Source organism: Amblyomma maculatum, chromosome 11 (genome assembly GCF_055883805.1).
Source record: "Amblyomma maculatum isolate TAMU_Amacu chromosome 11, ASM5588380v1, whole genome shotgun sequence".
Taxonomy (NCBI): domain Eukaryota; kingdom Metazoa; phylum Arthropoda; class Arachnida; order Ixodida; family Ixodidae; genus Amblyomma; species Amblyomma maculatum.
This window is the reverse complement of record NC_139354.1, coordinates 28,021,133-28,041,283: the sequence shown is the minus strand read 5'-3', so window position 1 is coordinate 28,041,283 and position 20,151 is coordinate 28,021,133. Positions and strand designations below refer to the sequence as shown.

The window sequence follows — 20,151 nt, the reverse complement described above, 5'->3', positions numbered from 1 at the left end:
AGTAGATGAGGTACGCCGCAGCGTGTTAGAGTGGTAGAGTAGGAGGCACGTAATCACTTCCTCTGTATACTGAAACCCATGGGCCATTATATGTGGCGTGTAAGCGGCATGGGCGATGAACTTATTCAAGAAGACTTCTTGACTTTGGGTGAGATGGGTTTTACGCGTGAAAGGTGGGTCTGGTGTAGCCGCATGCATGCAATGATGACTGAGGCTACGATGACTGGTCCGTGGTTAGTGTATAAGGGCAAGAGAAGGGGTGTGTTTCCCGCCCAAGGTCGAGTAAGGATGAAGAAAGGGGGTGGGGAAGTAAATGGGGACATCCCACCAGTGATGGCAGCCGCGATGTGTGCCGCCGTATTGCGCCGTGATTCGTCCGTGTGACCTGGGGTCCACTGAATGACAACCGTTCTGGTCGCGAGTTGGTGGCGTTTAAGGAGGCGCTGTATGGCCGTAGCAGTTGCATCTTGCGAACCTAGAGTAGCGATTTCCTGTAGGCTTCATATGAATTAGTAAGAATACGTATTGAATCAGTTCCAGTGCAAGGCACTGCTGACAGGGCTCGCCAAATCGCGAGGAGTCCGAAATGAAGAGGGGTACGTTGAGAGGCATAAGCGCCTGAGACGGAAGGGTTGTCATCGCATACCCAGCCCATGGATAAAATTCGCTAGTAATTGAAGCGTCAGTGTATATGTCATTTGTATCAGGGATTCACTGTTGTCGCTGCTGGGCACCGAGGAGCTCCCGGGGAATTACAAAATCGTGGTGTATAGGTCGACGATGGAGGCGTGTTACCACTGGCATCTCCAAATGGGGTAAGAGATGCATATAGGGCTGGTGTTTTGTCGTTGTGCTGTTCATCCCAGGCCAGCAGCCGACGCCCTTGGGCAGTGTTTTCTAGATGTATTCTCTGACGCGTCTGTGACCCGGAATCGATGGTAGCGAATGGTGGAAGAGCGGCCAAACAAAGTTCAGCTATAGGAGTATGCTTAGGTACACCGGTAATAGTGCATAGTGTAGCGCGATGAAAGCATTCGACCTTAGCGAAGTCAGTCTTCGACAGTTAGGGGGCGGGTGTTCCATAGAGTATTTTCCCCACCACCGCTGCTCGGTTCAGCGCACGGCAGGCATGTTGCCGCGCACCGCAGCGCCAGTTGGATAGGCGATGAATAGCGTGGAGTAGAGCTGGCCAAAGGCGCTGTAGCTGGTTGGTTGGTTGGCTGGTTCATAGGAAGGGAAAGGCGCCGTATCTGTCACACTTGCTCTGTGGACACCTGAACCGCGCCGTAAGGGAAGGGATGAAGGTGGGAGTGAAAGTGGATAGAGAGAAAGGGGGGCCGTAGTGGAGGGCTACGGAGTAATTTCGGCCACCTGGGGATCTTTAACGTGCGCTGACATCGCACAGCACACGGACGCCACTTCGTTTCGCCTCCATCGAAACGCAGCCGCCGAGTCCGGGATTCGATCCCGGGAACTCCGGCACAGTAGTCGGGCGGCTTACCACTGCACCACGCCATTTTTGGAGACTATTGCAGCTTGCGATGGGCAGGACAAGAGTACGGATTTGCCAATTTCAGAAGGTGATGGTGTTGCCTCCGATGTGAAAATGGGTTTGCATAGTGGGGTTGGTTTTGGTTTCCATCTATACTAATCAGGTCTGTTTTATGAGGAGCGAGTTCGAGGCCAACTTCGGTTAGTGTATCTTCATGACTAAGAAGGACCGCCTGAAGTTCATTCTGCATAAAATATTTGTCTACGTAATCCGCTGCCTCAGTCCGGAAAGTAATATCATCGGCATATGTAGTGAATCTTGCGCTTGTGCCTAGTTTCAGATTCTCACCGGCGCGTGTCATGGCCAATTTGAACAATGTGGGTCCCAGAATGGAGCCCTGGGGTACACCCCTATCCAAGTAATAGGTTTTCGGCAGTTTTGCCATGTAGCAGTTTTGCCATGTAGCTGAATGGGTCTAGATGTCAAAAAAATTGCGGATCCAGATTTGAGGACGAGTATTAGGGAAGTGTTTGGTGAGTTTCTCCAGGATAACCTCATGGCGAACATTGTCAAACGCCTTGCGCATAACGACAGCCAGCAGATAGCCAGGCGCCAGGCAGAGCTTTATGAGCTCTATTCAGGACTCTTGGCAAAAGCCGCAGACAGTCATGAGTTTCGAGGTTAGGGCGGAAGCCTGCTTGGGCTTTATTATTATTATTATTATTATTATTATTATTATTATTATTATTATTATTATTATTATTATTATTATTATTATTATTATTATTATTATTATTATTATTATTATTACGCCAACGTACCTACGCGAGACGTGGTAGGTAAAACGGACTAAAAACTCTCAGCTTCAGAACAACAGCACGAAATCAACAAAGTGCGACTTGGGGCCGAATTACGCTTCTCGCTCTAAAGTTATAGAGCGTGACGTCAAAATGACGACGCCGTGACGTCTCGGCGAGACGTCAACGCGTGACGAAAATCGGAATCAACCAATGATCGCCAGGGTGCCGCCCCGGGCCGCTTATTTTCACGGCAACAGGTTTATTCGCACGTCAAGGAGCCGTTTGCTAACTTTTTTATAGATACAGCGTGTGAATAAATTAACTAAAGTTTTATATTTTCAAGAAGCCACATTTAAAGTTCAATGTCATAAAAAAAATCAAGAATCAGCTACAGTTTTGCAATTAAACGCTCTTGTGGGTAGCTTCTTTTGCCGCGAGGGCGCGCTGGCAGGGGTAAACAAACCGTAAAAATGGCGATTTTCAGTAAAACAGCTGATTCCACGGCTATAGTGCCGGCTTTTGCGCATCGTCTGATGTCAAGGTACTGTGTGATGGTCCTAAATGCGCGGAGAAATCATATCGAAAGCAGTGTAATCGGGGCTTTGTTTATTTTTCTTTAGGAAGCAAACAAAAGAAAGATCGATCGCGGAGCACAGGCAAAATAAACTTTTATGTCCACACGAACGTCTCACACACAAATGCTTCAGTTAGAACGAGCACGGGGAAAAGCAACGCGGTTGAGCGTACACTACCAACCTCGCTCGTTTTCATTCGTTTTGCACTGTATGTCGCCGTCGCCTCCGCCTTTTGCTTTGGGCGCACTGCGGAGCCCAACCACCCTTCAGCGCCAACTTTGCAGTAGTTGAGTTCAGCCATTTGACGCACGCACTTGCTCACCATCAGTTATGAGAGGCCGACTACCTGTGGAGACGAAATCCTCCGGAGGCAAAAAAAAAAAAAAAAAAAAAAGATCGAGGCACGCATGACAGCCGCACCGTCAAGAGCGGTCGACTGCGAGCTTCATCACAGTTCATCGGCGCATTCATCGCACCACCATTCCGCTTTCGCATTTTCAAGTCGAAATAGGCGTCGGAACAACTCGCCGAACAAGTAGAACGCATTCTCACACACCGCCCTTCGTAGTTGCTCGCGCCGGCGTTGCCGCTTCAGCGCCGGAGCCACCACTCACACCACTCCACCGCGGACGCCGCCGCCATTTTCGCTCTATAACTCGCTCTAAAACGTTTTAGACCGTCTCATCGCGCTCTACAAAAATAGTCTAAAACTACGGGCATAATTAGGTGCGCGACGTCATCTGTTTTTTCGCCTCCGCGACGCAATCGCAGCATCCCGTGACGCAACTTTTCAAGATGGCGAAGGCGACCAATGGGAGCGGGCGTTTTAGAGCGCTCTCAATTATAGAGCGGTCCGTAATACGGCCCCTGGACAACTAATGGCGCGTACTTTCATCGATTTAACCGGAAAATCAAACAAATCGGCTAATAACACAAAACTCGGAAGTAGGTTACTACTGAATGTACTTAATATATTTCCGAGAAGCAGAGGTTAGTCTTCAACACGATCTAAATGGCAATGTAATACCTGCGCGTATAGGATACTGCCGTGATCCCACCGCCACCGCCACGAAATGCGGAATGCGGACGACATTGGGAACGGGGATGGTAGCGCGTGCCATCTAACGGCGAATCGTTGCTATTGGCGGCTGCTCAGCTTCAATGGAAACGTGAACGACGCAACAGGCATTTTATAGTGGAGGCAATAGCTAAAACCACGTTTTCAACATGGATACGCGCGTCGAAGCAGGTCGCCTCGCTTCGCAGTCAACTTGGAGGGTTGTTGCTGGGGTTTTTGGTTTGTTCGTCGGTCATAAATGGCGCGTCGGACATTCATTTAGTCTCACCTCACTATATAGCAACATCTATGAGCGTTAAATTACCTTCATTTTTTTTTTATTCTGGTGTTGATTTTGTCTCTCCCAGGCCTAAAGAATGAAGTCAGTTCTTTACAAAAATGGCTTCAGTTTCGAAACCCAGACGGCACCAGTAGGGTAAAGTTGGCACCGCGACATCGGTTGCTTATGATGAACTAAACGCGCGGATGTGACAAAAAGTGCAACATTATTCAAAACGCTACTCTAAAACTAAAAATCTTGGTGCGTAGACAAGATGTATTTATACTCTTTTACAACCACATCTGCTTTTGTCGCGAACACATGATTTTCAGATGGAGCTTCGTGGAAGAGCACGCTTCACGTTCTCTCGTGATTGGCTGAACAGGGCTCCTAGCTTCCACCCTGTTGCAAGGAAGTGTACATGTCGGATGGCTGTTTAAATGGTTTGGTTTGGTTTGTGGGGTTTAACTTGATCCGGTAGCTAGCGAGTGTACGCTAAAAAGCACTTATGAAAGAGTAAAGACAAATATAGAGAGATTAGTGATAACTAACACAAAAATGCACGTCCGAGAAAGAGAGTCCGCAATGGAGACTGCACAGGCAATCCACTAACGTTGTCCGGTTATACCTTTAAGGAGAATCTTACGTGCCTGGAGCTCTCCACTACGGTGTCTCGCTTAGCCTTAGTCTCTTTGGGACGTTAAAACCCACAAACCAACCAAACTCAACATTTTTCTAGAGGACCTCCCACAAAAGCTTATATATTCTTCGAGAAGCTATCTTTGTTCTGTTTATTACATCCATCAAGGAAACATTGTTATCAATATCAGTTCTTTGGTAACCATTCATCGTAACCTTTTAGCAATTTTATAATTGTGCTCTGTATCGTTTTTTATTGCTTTCTTTTGTCAGTTAATTTTCTTTTATTTCCTTTCACATTCTGTTGTTTCCTCTGTTACGATATTGACGCCTACCCTCTCTGTAACGAACACGGCTCTGATGTTATGTAATAAATACGCACTTCTTTCTATTTAGAATATTTCTGTTCTTTTGAGTTTTGCGCAACCCATCTATTCGTGTTATCTGGGATCAAACCGGTGACCGAGGTCAGCATTCTAATACCACTGAGCCTATAAGGTGAGCCTGCATATTGACGAGCAATCCTCAGAATTCCACGATACAACCCCAGGTCACGCGTTTTTCTCGCGCGCAGCTACTGGATTGACTGTTTTCTATTGGCCTGCTTGCACATGAGTAAACATTTATGATTCTACTTCTCCTTTAAGGCTCGGCGCTTCCCACGATGAAAGCGATCCAAAGCCATGGATTCCTGGCGACCCCGGATCAAGAGCCTGCCCGTGGAAAACCGGTCATCTCATGAGCTACGTAGATGGTGGACCCCTACACCATCGCTTTTCCAAGTGCAGCCTCCGGCAGATTCAGAATGTATTAATGTGAGACAATTTTGTTTTCTTATAAACCTTTCTAGTTCCCCTCCCCCCTTTTTTTGCATTCAGGCGAATTTCGTGCTTGTGACTTAAAACATTCGATCACCTCGGGCACTTTCCAGAGACAAATTGTAAATCCTGTGTAGTAGTAAAGGTGGAGGTGGTAGAACTGCTAGCAATGCGCTGCAATAGTAATGCCTGTTGCAGTAGTAAATCCCATTGCAGTAGTAAACCCGCAATACATGTATTATTACAAGCTATAATTCTGACCTATTAAAATGCAAATTGCTATTCACCTATAAGCCAATCAGAGCAGACCATCAGTAGCCACGTTATCTAGGTAATCATGCGCCTGCGAACCCGGGATTTCGACTTCTAGACGCCAGGATACCGATACAGCTATTTGAACTCGATCTCTGCTACGACAAAATACGCCGGGCAAGGGAAAGGCTTAAATTCCCAGTAGAGTCCCTCAGGCTATATTTCCTAATTTTGTTGCTTCCTGCGTTACCGGGAAGAACTATCAGTAACAAAGGACATCAGAACTAAAGCAAAAGTACCGGTATGGTTAGAAAATACAGCCCGCAGACCCCTTCAGTAAACTCTAGGGTCGTCTGTTTTATGAAATGAAACCCGTTACTTCCATATATAATCAACAAATTTGGATTTATGAAAAGTATTGACCTGCGAAAGTTTGTGCAGGCGATGGCAAAAAAAATTCGAGGGCACTTAGGCTCACTACCAGACATTAACTGGTTTGTACCTGGAGGATCAGAACTGTTGCTCGAAAAACTAGATTTATCGCGCTTTTTCTCTTGGTGCTGGAACATTGGTGACTATGAATATTTCTAGTCATAAAATTATGAAGGGGCTTAAATTGCGGGTACTATTTCCAATTATGTAAAACGCGACGGTTGAGATCTGTGAAACATTATTTTCTCAGAAAAAAAGTTGATTTTTTAGACATGATAGTTCATTGGAACCACGTATATAAACTTCTATATAATGCTCTTTTGAAAAAATGTCGAGAAAAAACTCCCCCATTGCCGCTCATCACTAAAAGGAACCAAAAAAAGATATTTTTGAGGTTCCCAAACTGGGATATATTATCTTAAACGTAAAGAAATTCCGAATCAGAAAGCTGCCCTATCAAAAATTATTTTTTTTTTTAGTTTACAAAAGTCCGTCGAGTGTGAATAAAAAGATCAAAAACTCCAACGTGAGCTTGAAAAATGATCCAGAAAGCATTGTTCAGGTCGTGAATACCGGAGTGTTATGTATTTTTTTAAAGATACAGAAATTCTCTTTAAACTTATTATCAAACTCTCGCCCCAATTAAAATATCTCATCAGGACTGTCGTATTAGATTTCGTGGCACATTGCCACATGAGTGTTATTCAACAAGCGACTGGACAGCTTTTGGAAAGACACTCTCTCCTGCTCAAGATTATCCAGAAAAATTCGAAAATAATAGGCCTCTTCTTTTTACCTCTGAGAGGTCACAAAACCAGCAGCTTCCATTTCGGACATACAAGAAGGGACATAGTTGAAAACATTGCAGTAAATACAGCCGACGGTCTTGGTTGCCTCCAAGCAATTATTTATCCTGACCTGGAAAGTCATACTCATGACCTTCTTAAAAGAGGCTATGCGTTAACTAATGTAGTATATCCAAGGTCCCCTCTTGCAGGTAAGGAGCAAACCTATATAACGTTCGCGTCGAAAACAGTTCGTGTAGCGAACATTCTTGACGTGAACATGTAATACATCTTACAGAATGGTCGGAGTAAGGTGCTGGGCAGTCACTAACCAGGGCCGCAGCCACAGTGGCAGGTACGCCGGTATGGAGGTCAAGGCCAATGAATACTGCCAAAAAGCAGTCTTTCCGAAAAGACAGAACGTCACCGCAGACTTGGTGGGTGCTTTTTTAAACCTTCTTTATTATTCTCCAAGCTGCGCAGATGCACTTCTTATTTCGGCAACTGGTTGCCTCTGGTGTTCTGTTAGGATGCCGTGATCTTTTGGAGTTACTGGAAATCTGACAGGAACGAAGCCCGGGGTATTGGTGCGTGCACACTTTAAAAATCATCGCACAATATGTGTTTGCCGACATTAATCCACAATAATTGTGGCCTATGTTACATTTCAAACATCTTTTCGTGCTCTTCAGACCCGAAGTGTAAGCTGCTGTAGCGCGTGAAACGATCTTATAATCTTTGTTTGTTCACGCTCAGTTTGGCTGAAACTTTTTTAACTTTTCATTTCTTTGTCGCGCAAGGTGCGCCGGGATGCACATCAAACAATTCCAGCCTAGCCTGACGACTTCCGCATTCCTTCAGGTTGCTCTCGTCCAAATCGGCCTGTTTACCTAGATGTTTCTTTGCCGAACGCCTGGGTATTCGTAGTTCAGCGAGCGCATTTGCTGATACCGCGGCCGCTGCTTTTCTTAGGTTTTTGCGGGCGCAAGTAAGACCAATAAAGAGTTGATTTCAGTGCTACCACGACGGTCTGTTATTTTGTGCCCTCAGCATTGTCACTACCATGTGATACTGTACAATTTGCGGACTTCGCTATTTCCCCCAGAATTACTTATACAGAACTGCCCGGCTTATTTTCCGCTTTTAGGAACTTGCAAATGACAAATTCCGTTCGCATTTAGGTTATAACCTCTTTGTTTGTGAGCAACGACAACCCTCCGCTTTCCGAAACCCGTTTCATTTTTATACAAATGTTTGGCTCGTATTTTCAACACTGTTTGTTTGTGTTCTTTTTTTTTTACATATTTTGCCTTCTATGTTATATTGTGCTTTCTTTGCAATTGTAACGTCGCATTTGTTTTTAATTAGGCGTACGGTTATCGTTTTCCTGAATCCGATACTTCAAGCCTCCACTGCCCACCCCCAAATTTTAATACCCGCCTGTTGGTGTCTGCAGTTTATACAAATCCTAAAAACCTTTTTTTGCTCCTTTCAGATGTCACCTTCAGTTAAGCAATGCAAGTTGAAATGCCAATACCGTGTACCTCGTTTACAGTGCTTTAATAACGGTTATTGTCAACAATACTTCTCGATTTACTACGTTCTTGCACCGGCACTGGATTACATGCCTTGTGGATTTAACGAAGTAAGTGAAAATTACGAGGGACACTTAAGTTCTTCTTTTTGAGTACCCTAAGCTACCACCCCAGATACAAAGCCCAGTTTTAGAAAATCGTGTGAGCGTTCTTGTGTGGTCTACAGGTGTAGCATGCTGGCCTCGGCTACGAAAAATTATTGGCAGGTTTATTATTATTCCACCTTTCCATCTCAAAAATGAGCAACCCGAATATGCAGCTCCTCTCAACTTTCACATATCATGTGGTCTCGTCAAGTCGCAGAAACCATCGGAAAATCAGTGCTCGGCCATGTCAGCTGCCAACTACTACCGCCCAGCGCTTTGACCATGATTTTTCGCCAACGAAGCCGACACCGAATTTTCTGCATAATGTTTCCGTTAACTTAAGAAAGCAGGCTTAAAGAAGCGCGGTGAGAATAGAAAACCAACAAAGCAATTTCGAAAGCCGTAAATGACAACATATTGCAAACCTTACGGCTCTTCTAAAGGAGCCATTAACTACCTTCTGTCAAGGCTGCTCTCACTGACTTCGATATGCTTGCTTCTTGCCTAAGTTTTTGGTGCTGGAAGCAACTACTTAGGCAAGCAATATGAATTGAATAGCTGTAAATCTAGAAGTGTCTTATGCGGCGCTCGCAGAGACAGTGATATGCCCTGATCATGTGCGAGATCCACGGATGCCGACGCGTACATCCGCCCATAACAATAATGGAAATACTTACGTCATTTTGTGTAGTTCCAGGCTCGAACCTTTTACCGAAGCCGGGGAGGGTCCACATTTGCCTAAATGTTATACGTCGTAAGCAAAAGGAACGGAGAGTGGTGAGGGGAGGGGGGGGGGAGGGGGGGAGGGACAGTAGAGTGAAGGAAGGGACTAAGGAAGAGATGAAAGGGTCACCAAAAGAAGAGGTAAAAAGAATCATGAAGCACCCAATATTGCGCTTACATGGTAATTAAAGATTGTGTATCTGAATTGTGAAATATAAAGCAAATGCATGGTTCGATGTCAAAAGAATGTTATCCACAGCCTAGTCTTCAAATAAACGGTACCATGTAAAAACACACAAGGTCACATATGGGCCTAAAACCAATAACGGGTTGTATTAACAGCTTCTTTTGTTAATTTTAATATTGAAGCATTGATTTGTTTCGCCAAAGAAATGACGTTTAGCATGTCTATTCTACGCGACTCATTTTGGCACAATATGTAAAGGAGGTAGTGGCATAGCAACGTAACTAGCGTCATGCCACGCAGAAACAGTGGTTACGGCGGAAAAATTGCTGTATCATTCATTCTCATCAGTTAAGGCTCGCCTAACTCGAAGCTGCAGTTCATTCGAAGTTATTCGACTCCATTCGATCCGGGCGTGTTAAAAGTGCACATAGTTCCAAATCTGCCAATCCCGATCAAAGTATTGTTGCCTTCTAGTTTCATTGTCCTACAACGAACTGTACAAGCATTCATGTACATTTATTATCTGCGACATGCATAGCGAAAGGGCATGCTTTCTTTAGGCTGTTACAAATGACATGGATTTCGCCATTACCAGCTATGGAGCGAGCCCTCTATTTCGTGGTCACAGCCACCAGATGCGTACTGTACAATGCTTTTTGTTTCGCTGCATTTAGAGAAACAGAAAAAGAACAAATTAAGTGTAGTGTTTTCGGAGGTTGAATCTTCTGCACGTAGACTATGAATTCTGCAGAAGTGTATATTTGAATCAATTCCCTATACTTCGGTTATACATTTTCGAAGTACCTTAAATTATTGACTTCTTCAGAAAGCGAGAACGATGAAAAGTTAGGTTTACTAAAAATAAAGTTCGCGCTTGATACGGTGCTGTAAATATCTTCAACTATCGGCTTGAGAAAAAGAATAACGGCGATTTAGCGTAGTTAGTCTGCGTGCAAATTAGTCTCCCTAAAACCTCGGTTTTCACTTCGCTTATGGTTCCGGGCAGCCCACACTCATCAGATATAGCTGTAATCCACCACTTGGAGCGAAATACAACCCGGCATAGATGCAATGCCCCGCTTTAACAAAGCCATTACGAACGCGCCTGAAAGACCTATAGCAACTCTGACTCCCGATCCAAGAGTCACGGTAGCTTGGACTCCCAACCCGATCTCAAAACCTCTCAACATGGTCTCAAAAGTGCTACCCAAGTTGGGAGCTCATACCAACGACTTCACGGCTTCGCGAAGAGAAACAGATATTGGCGAAACCGGTTAATGTGGGCTTTAATGCTAGCGTACACTAAAATGAGGACACAGCTGCGGCTTCTAGAGTATGACGCCAAAGCGTTAACTGCTGTCCTATCTGTAGCTCCCCTAGTGAATCTTTGTTCACATACATGCATTTTACTATTCGCCTAATCACTGATCTCTTAGGATCGTCTGTTATCGCGTACAAACTCAATAGAGCACAGCAACACGCTACACGATTTTGGAAATGACCATCCAACATAGACATAAAGCCCGACTTTAACAAAGCATCATGAACGCGCCTGCGTGGCCTAGGTGTAACTTGAGATCAAAGCTTCCCAAGTTAGATTGCCATCTCGCCCCCAAATCACACTGAAGTTGTCCGAGGTTACAATTAGTGTTATCTATGGTGTCGTGACATCACAGAACCCCATGACCAATCAGTTCATAACCATGTCACCTACCACCTGCAAGAGGCATGTTGGCAAGTTTCGCTCACAATGCGGACGCCGGATTTTGTGCCAAACAGGGCCCTTAACAATGTCCCACTAAAGGCCGTCCCATTTTAATCATTCCAGATTTGTATTCGAGGCGTGTGTACACGAAAGCAAGACGTAGCGACGGAAGCGCCCGAGCCTCAAACCCAACAAGCTGAGAGCACGCAATCAGAACCAACGACGCCATCAGCTGCCAGTACGGATGAATGTCGCTGCGACTGTAGCTCAACGACTACTACTGGGGCTACGAGTACTCTGTATGGGCCGAGGCCTCCCAGAAGGAATTATAATCGGAAGCATGTCAAATAAAATTTTGGCGACACTTAACTGGGCCTTCAAAAATATTATGCGGCTGTGTTGATGGCGTCCTTCGGAGGGTCCCCTTGCGAATCCTCGCTCTCGGGCATGCACTTTGCAGATCGTTTATTCAATAATTCATCAATTTCTGCCTCTGTTACCTAATACGTACTCAATAGCATACAGCCGTAACCTATCATATTAGGTGAATTGCAACCCGACGTGAATAAAGCAGGGCTTTCACTGAGCCACGCGTGGCCGCGTGTATGACTTGGGAGCCAAGTGTTCTGGGTTCGATTCCCAGCTCCCGCCAACCCTTGCTAACAGCTCCATGTCACGTGGCCTCGTGACGTAACACAACTCACCCACCAATTCCTGCTTATTCATGTCACAGGCCACCTGCCATAAGCATGGTAATGACCTTTCGCTAACAACACCAAAGACGCCGACAACCATATGCAGATTTTAAGACATCTAAGGAAAGAGTTTTTGCACGTGATTTGTTTCCCATATTATATAACTGCTCCATAGCAATCAAAACATCCGAATATGCTCCCTCGGCAAGCTTGCCGTTTATTAGCTATTTTCAAAAACGGCTACTAGTTTTCTATGGCTGCCTTATTACTTTTTGTCAGCGTATTTTCACCCACGAAATTTTGTAACACCTTAGACTGTGTCTATAAATATGTTCACAAAAATACCCTACAATATTCCCCAGTGGCCTAAAAATTATTTTAAACAACGCAGGCCATTGGTTCTTTATGGTATATTTGATTATACGGTGCGTGCACCACAAAAACGTTAAAAAATTTTCGCCACGCATCGCATGGCTTAGACGACTTCCAATAACGTGTGCATAACTGTGCCTTGCAATATGCCGCAGTTGCCCTGCAATTAAAAGATGTCCGGTAAAAGTGGACATGAACGACGACAATACCAATGCCGGTTTTTTTGTAGTAAGTTGACCCCTAATGCGATCGCGTTAATAACTACGTTACTATCGTCGCCACAGCTTGGTGGTTAGTTTGTCAACTATCTCTACTGCCATCCTAACGAATGATGTGACAGGCGGACGCACACAACACGAGCACAGGGTAATAATTCTCTTAAAGATCGAGATTGACGCCCCGGACCTTCTTGTCCCATTTTCTTTCGTCTTGGTATCTTCTCTGCAGAACAATTACCTTCAAGACGACGTCAGTCTACTGTAAATAGTGTAGGCTGCTGTAAATACTACTCTGTTATATGTACGAAACCAGGTCATAAGCAACGAGTTGTCATACTTGTTTGACTTTGCATTCAGCATGCACCGCAAATGCAACAAATAAATGATGGCACATACTTGAGTGTCACGTTTCTCCATGGGCGTGTGCTTTAACTAGACGGCTTCTTTAAAGGTTTAAACAAGTTTAGGTGCGCTTTTATCTACTGCGCAACTGTACCAGTATTATGCGTTTGAAACAGCGGGTTTTATTCAGTGATACGGTAGTGTCTTATGAGATCTTTGATAATACCCAGAATTTACCTCTGACTACTCGCTTCTTGAACTTTCCGAAAACTTTCCCCTTTAATTAACCCTCGCGTTGCGGACCACCAAAACCATCGCGGCTCGTGGTAGAGCACCGGTGGAGCAAAGTACCGTGTTGACCTCTTTTAGTCCATCAGCTCGAAAGAACTTTCAATTAGACGAAATTTTTATTTCACTTTGTTTCTTTTTTCCATTGATATTTTCCGCCATAGTGTGTACACCATTATGTCCTCAGCATGCTGTCATCCAAAATAAGCCTATATTTCTCATACTCGTTTTATGTGTGATGCCCACGCATTCCGCTGCGCATACATCTGCGGAAACAGAGCTTTGAAGGCGTTATGATTAGAAGCCCCATTGAGAGAAAACGTCGGGGTCGGCGTAAGGTATGTTGTGACCAACGCCTACCATAAGGTTGGCACACCTCTGCTCCACATTGCTTGGAAACAAGCAAGGTGGATCAGAGGTGGGGATTCCCCAAAAACACTTGGCCTACACCGTTCCCACTTTGTAATATTTATTGATCAGTCCGCACCTGTCCCACCACCTAATCTGCTAGCCGTCCTAGTTAGCTCAACGGGTATAGCGACTGGCCCGGACAGGCGGTGGTTCCATGCTCAAAACTCGGACCTGGACGAATTTTTCTGTAACTATGAGGTTTCTGAAAAAAACTGCATAGCTTTCCTTTGTAGTAGTATGGCAGCTCTTGGGGGGATGCTACTTTCTTATTACAATTCTACTCCACCTTAGGAGACTCCTCTCCAAAAACAGGACCAACAGCCTCCTTCTCAGTACATCTCACTGTCTGTCGATGTTTTCCTTATCGCCCAGACTATCAGCATTATAATAGCACAACCAGTTCAGTAGTTCGGGGGCAACAGTGTACTGCCACTGAGCCCGAGAATCTAGCATAAGTATTCCGAATGACTTCAACGCTAGAAAAATGCGAAATCGCTTAAGATAGGAACAGATAATCACTTACTGTATCTGAAATTGTGCGGTTATGGTCGACGCCTGCGGTGGTGAACATAGTAAAGACATGCCAAAATAGGAGGATGGACCACCGCCACCATAGCTTTGTTTATCAACTCAGGCAGAGATAGAGCAGGGCCACAGGATTCGGGCCCTCACCCGGCGACCAAGGTGCAACTAGGCGTCAAATCCTCAGAACCAGTACCAAAATATCGTCCCTACATCCACCAAAATGTACCACGTTTGCAAGCCGATGCAGGAGGACTTAATGACAGGGTGAATTGATTAAGTGTGTGTGTGTGTGTGTGTGTGTGTGTGTGTGTGTGTGTGTGTGTGTGTGTGTGTGTGTGTGTGTGTGTGTGTGTGTGTGTGTGTGTGTGTGTGTGTGTGTGTGTGTGTGTGTGTGTGTGTGTGTGTGTGTGTGTGTGTGTGTGTGTGTGTGTGTGTGTGTGTGTGTGTGTGTGTGTGTGTGTGTGTGTGTGTGTGTGTGTGTGTGTGTGTGTGTGTGTGTGTGTGTGTGTGTGTGTGTGTGTGTGTGTGTGTGTGTGTGTGTGTGTGTGTGTGTGTGTGTGTGTGTGTGTGTGTGTGTGTGTGTGTGTGTGTGTGTGTGTGTGTGTGTGTGTGTGTGTGTGTGTGTGTGTGTGTGTGTGTGTGTGTGTGTGTGTGTGTGTGTGTGTGTGTGTGTGTGTGTGTGTGTGTGTGTGTGTGTGTGTGTGTGTGTGTGTGTGTGTGTGTGTGTGTGTGTGTGTGTGTGTGTGTGTGTGTGTGTGTGTGTGTGTGTGTGTGTGTGTGTGTGTGTGTGTGTGTGTGTGTGTGTGTGTGTGTGTGTGTGTGTGTGTGTGTGTGTGTGTGTGTGTGTGTGTGTGTGTGTGTGTGTGTGTGTGTGTGTGTGTGTGTGTGTGTGTGTGTGTGTGTGTGTGTGTGTGTGTGTGTGTGTGTGTGTGTGTGTGTGTTATTGAGCACCTCGTTCCAATATCCATGTAAACGACTGAATTTTGACACTAACAATGAACATACAAAAGGAGCCAAGAGCCACTCTCTCCAATGAAAGCGTGCAGGACTTTTTTATGTTGAATAATCGGAAATATTGAAGTACTCAAGGAGGTAATGGATTTGAAATAGAAGAAAAAAAACACCCACTTGGCGCCGGTCGGGTTCTGGACACGTGACTTCCGACGTTTTCGTTCTATGGCCTCCGAAATTCAGATGTCGTGATTTCAGATGTCGAGGCATTTGGTTGTTTTTTTCTCCTACTTTATGATTATTAGCCCCAACTGCGTCATTATTTTAAATTGATCAACAGCAAACAAAATTCTCCTTGATTTTTCTTCTATCAGTGGCTTTTCTTTTCATAGCTATCCCCTCTTTTTTCCTGCATATCTTTGTGAATATACTAGAAAGTAGTCTATCAACAGAATAGAGACACCATTTGGGCATCTCATGACCACTGAGGGTTTCTACTCATTTCGAATACATTAAAAAAGACGGGGACCGTCTCCTACCTACGTTTAGAGCTTGAACTGTTTAGTTCAAACCAAACAGAGTGAATAATTTACGCCGCATAAATGTTTAGTACCATACGGGTGGGATTTAGTACCGCTGCTGTGAGTTTTAAGGCATTTTTTCACGAACTCACAAGCCGCAGCATATCTATGAATTCCTAAGCTAACGACTAGCTAGCGTATATACTGCTCTTATGGCGTCGCCCCCTCCGACTTATCATCATCTTAGGGTACCTTTCCTTTAATAAATAGGATTTTTGTATTAAAACACACTGGCGGTCCTTGTAACCGTAACAAACACCTGTCAACACAAAGCCATGCATAAATGCACTGAAGGAGTCGTGTGCTGACTTCGACAATGGTTAGTTCAGAGTGACGTTAGTACTGGACTCGCTTAGCGTGATTTAACGCTGCGCGCACTTGATCCTTTCCTGCTATTAAGCATCTCCTGATGCGGTAGAATGCAAGCTAAAGTGTTAATATTTACAGCATCGTAAAGAATGCGAACGCTATCTGCTACACATACGTCATCACTCAATACTTCCTTCACTCATTCCTGGATTTCATGAACTGCACGAGAAACAAGATAAGTCTACACAAAGCTAAGGCACCAAGTTCAGAATCATTTCACAATACAAGCTCCTCATGTCCAGGAAGGTTGAAGTAAACGTGGATGACTTCGGGGATTCGGCACACGTTCTGATGCCTTGCTTCAAAATAGATGCTTGCCTGAGTCTTTCAACAGTTGGATACTCCGACGAAACAGAACTGACAAACGAGACGGGAGATAGGACAATGCGCTGTCTTCTCTACCATCCCGCTTGTCATCGCGGTTTACTAATACCGTCCAAGAATAACTAACCAGCTCGACTCAGCCCTCTTCTCGCTCTCAAGCGTGACAGACAATGACAAAAGTTGATTCATGGCATGCATTTTTTTTAACATGAGACTCACTGACTAACTGTACGAAACCAAATGTTATAAATCATTTCACGTGCTGAGGATGCAAAGCCCAGTCGGCTGACGTCAAGCAGTTCCAAGAGACCGGCAGACGTGGGATAGAAGTTTTGTAATCTAGAAAATAAGCTTACTTTCAATCTGATTGCCTGTCGCTCACGCGACGCGTGCTGCCTGTGAATGTGTTTCATACAAAAATCATATTTAGGAGGGCTGAGAGCATAGCCACGTCGTCGTCTGAATACAATGCACAGTTGCCCAAGAGTCTAAGCTCTGAAATCGGATTGGGGAATAGGGAGGTCTTTCCGGTCCGGCCTTTCTCTTTCTCGAGCCTTGAGAAAGACTGGAACCCGGTCGAAACGTCGACGAAGAATAAATGAAGTGTTAATCATCTCCGCTATTTATTTTCTCTGTAACCAAGAACGTCTTTTTCGCAAGCATATATATATATATATGTACGGCCAAACTCCTGTGGCAGTGAGAATGCATCTTACTGCTCTTTTATAGCCCATTGTTTGCGTACAAGTGGTTAGGAGTAGTATGCTTTATTTACAATTTTGGGAACAACATATACAAACTGCTGAGGCGCTTGCTGTCTCTCACTCTCTCTCTCTCTCTCTCTCTCTCTCTCTCTCTCTCTCTCTCTCTATATATATATATATATATATATATATATATATATATATATATATATATATATATATATATATATATATGTATGTATATGTATATATATACAGCGGTGGCCTTGTGGTAGAGCATCCGCCTCGCATTCGGGAGGTACCGGGTTCGATCCCTGGTGCCGCCGGTTACCCACCGGTTTTTCTATGGGTACAGGCTTTCCTCCGGCCTGGTGCTCGGCTCTTCTGGGGTGAAATGCTTGGAAAAAGGGTCACATAATGGACTTATTGTCCGATATGTACGATATATATATATATATATATATATATATATATATATATATATATATATATATATATATATATATATATATATATATCGGAAAAACCGGTGGGTAACCGGCGGCACCAGGGATCGAACCCGGTACCTCCCGAATGCGAGGCGGATGCTCTACCACAAGGCCACCGCTGTATATATATATATATATATATATAGAGAGAGAGAGAGAGAGTGAGAGACAGCAAGCGCCTCAGCAGTTTGTAATTTGAAAATTATATGTTGTTCCCAAAATTGTAAATAAAGCATACTACTCTTAACCACTTGTACGCAAACAATGGGCTATAAAAGAGCAGTAAGATGCATTCTCACTGCCACAGGAGTTTGGCCGTACAGCTGGCTGACAAGAAACTAAGAAGACAAAAATAGCGTTGTCGACTTGTAACTTCATACAAAACTTATAATAAGCAGAAATAACGTTGCAAAACTATTTGACAAATGAGAAAATGGCAGAAGAAGTATAACATATTTCAAAAAATTTATTGTGTTTCGGACGCCAGTGGGAAAGCCAAAAGGGGTAAATACTACTTAGATGTCACCGTGTAAGTCGTGCTCTTTTTAATTCCTGAGAAAGAGCGGTATCAGTGCTTTTACTTGTTGCGTGTGCCTCCGAAGAGCGGCTGTGATTTTACAAAATAGGCCGACAGTTCCTGAAATTGAGCGAGGTGGTGGCAGTTCAGCACGCCATTTTAGCACTCGTGTAGACGGTTTGTGCTTGCTCTCTGCCCCTTGCGTAACGTCTAACTGGTGAATCATGTTCAAATTTCCTCTCACGGTGGAGAGTGTCACCTGCCGAACGCACGAACACTGCACGACGACGTGTACTACACATCCACTGAGGTTCGGCTGTGCATGGCTGCTCTATATACTTTATCATTTCTTTGAGAGTAGAAATTAATCCACTGAATCTCTGATAATTGCCTAAATACACAAATCTTGCTGAAAAGAGATAAAAGCAGCAGTCACGGAGCCTCAAGAGGGTTAAAAGGCGTGTGCGTCCCACTTAATTTTTTACCTCTTTGCAAGCAGTCAGACTTATGCATGACAGATAGCCCCTGCACTAGAAGCAAAGGGCAAGGCAGAACAAACTAAATATTATAAAGGAGCTCAAAAAAAAAATGAATCGCGCGTGATATGCGTATCAATAGCACAGCGACCAATGCAAAATACGTAAAAAAAATAGCTGGATCAAAAGGATACAGAACCCGACTTCATACGGTGAAAATACAATAAATAACCGGTCGCGGAGGCTTATAGTAATCAAAAAAGAAAGAAGCCAGCAGTCGTGGAGGCACTGCCGGGCGAATAAAAGCAGTGTCAAACGATGAAAAAGCATAATGGGTTTAAAAACGTTTCCACCTCAAAGTACACGTCTAGACCTAACAGAGTTCAGATAATACTTTGGAAAATCTCCGCCAATACTCTCTGAGCCAGTCGACGGCGGCTGCACCAGCGCTCTCCAAAGCCGCTGGCAACGGAGGGTCCATACATTGATACTGGGGCTATAGGACAAAGTCTACCCTAGGGCCGTGCAAGAAAGGGGATTTTCAGTTCTTTCTGAACCGACAACTTCGAACGAACTATGTGATAAGGGATGTGTAAAACGACTTACAGACATTACAAGCCTAATTTCAAATGTACTTGCACTGCGATCCCATCGACCAACGGTCAGCACCGGGCACACTTTGAGTGATCGGCTAGTGAGTCGCCCTCCCTGGTGCGCATTGATAACCTTCATGTGTTCGCGTTTAGTCTTACTGATGAACATTTACACTGGTGAAATATCTAAATGCACAGGCATGTTAAATTAAAAGTGGTGTTAACTTAGCAACGCAGTCCATGAATGAAACAACATTGTTGTTCTCAAAGGCTGCAGTACTTTTTTCACGAACAATCGCAAGCTGGGAATTTGCTGATAGCAGAGGAAATCCCCTTCACTTCATACCTGCGGTATTCGTCCTTGTGATTTGACGCTTTAGCTAGATGTGACTTCACTTACCATCCGTTTTCTAACGCTGTGCGACTATCCATTTCAATCAATCAACGTATGTTAATGCATTTAAACCACATGCAAAGAGCGAAAAAATAGAACAAAAGGAAAGGCCAGCACCAGCAGCAGCAGCAGCAGCTTGACAACGCACCGGTTGCCCAGACAAGATTGACAAAGTGTTCAGGTATCCCCATTTTTGTTATTTTATGCATATTAAGCAAGGCTTCTCTGAAATGAAGGCGAAAAAAGATAGTGGAAATAGTCGAAATATTTCTACAATCATAATGTGTCATCAGATTACAGGTAACTGAATTTGATGGCACAAGACACCGAAATAGTACCGAAACGGGTAGTGTACAATTCAAGTAACTATAATCGCGTACATGAAAGCGAGAGATAGCTATTGCAGCAGATGACATTAAAGCAAGATCAACAAATACCGACTCCACTTGAAATGGAATTGTAGCCTATTCTGTCGAC

General features: G+C 44.4%; 1 protein-coding gene across 1 annotated transcript in view; it reads left to right on the top strand.

Annotated features, from left to right (window-relative positions):
* LOC146173247 (venom metalloproteinase BumaMPs1-like) overlaps positions 1–11,829 on the top strand; it is a 34,412-nt gene extending 22,583 nt beyond the window's left edge. The window contains exons 10-13 of the mRNA XM_084584906.1: positions 5,491–5,658; positions 7,429–7,567; positions 8,626–8,775; positions 11,550–11,829. Coding sequence (XP_084441032.1) covers positions 5,491–5,658; positions 7,429–7,567; positions 8,626–8,775; positions 11,550–11,777 — 685 coding nt within the window. The 3' untranslated portion in view covers positions 11,778–11,829. The remainder of the gene's footprint in view (positions 1–5,490; positions 5,659–7,428; positions 7,568–8,625; positions 8,776–11,549) is intronic.
* Positions 11,830–20,151: the final 8,322 nt, after the last annotated feature.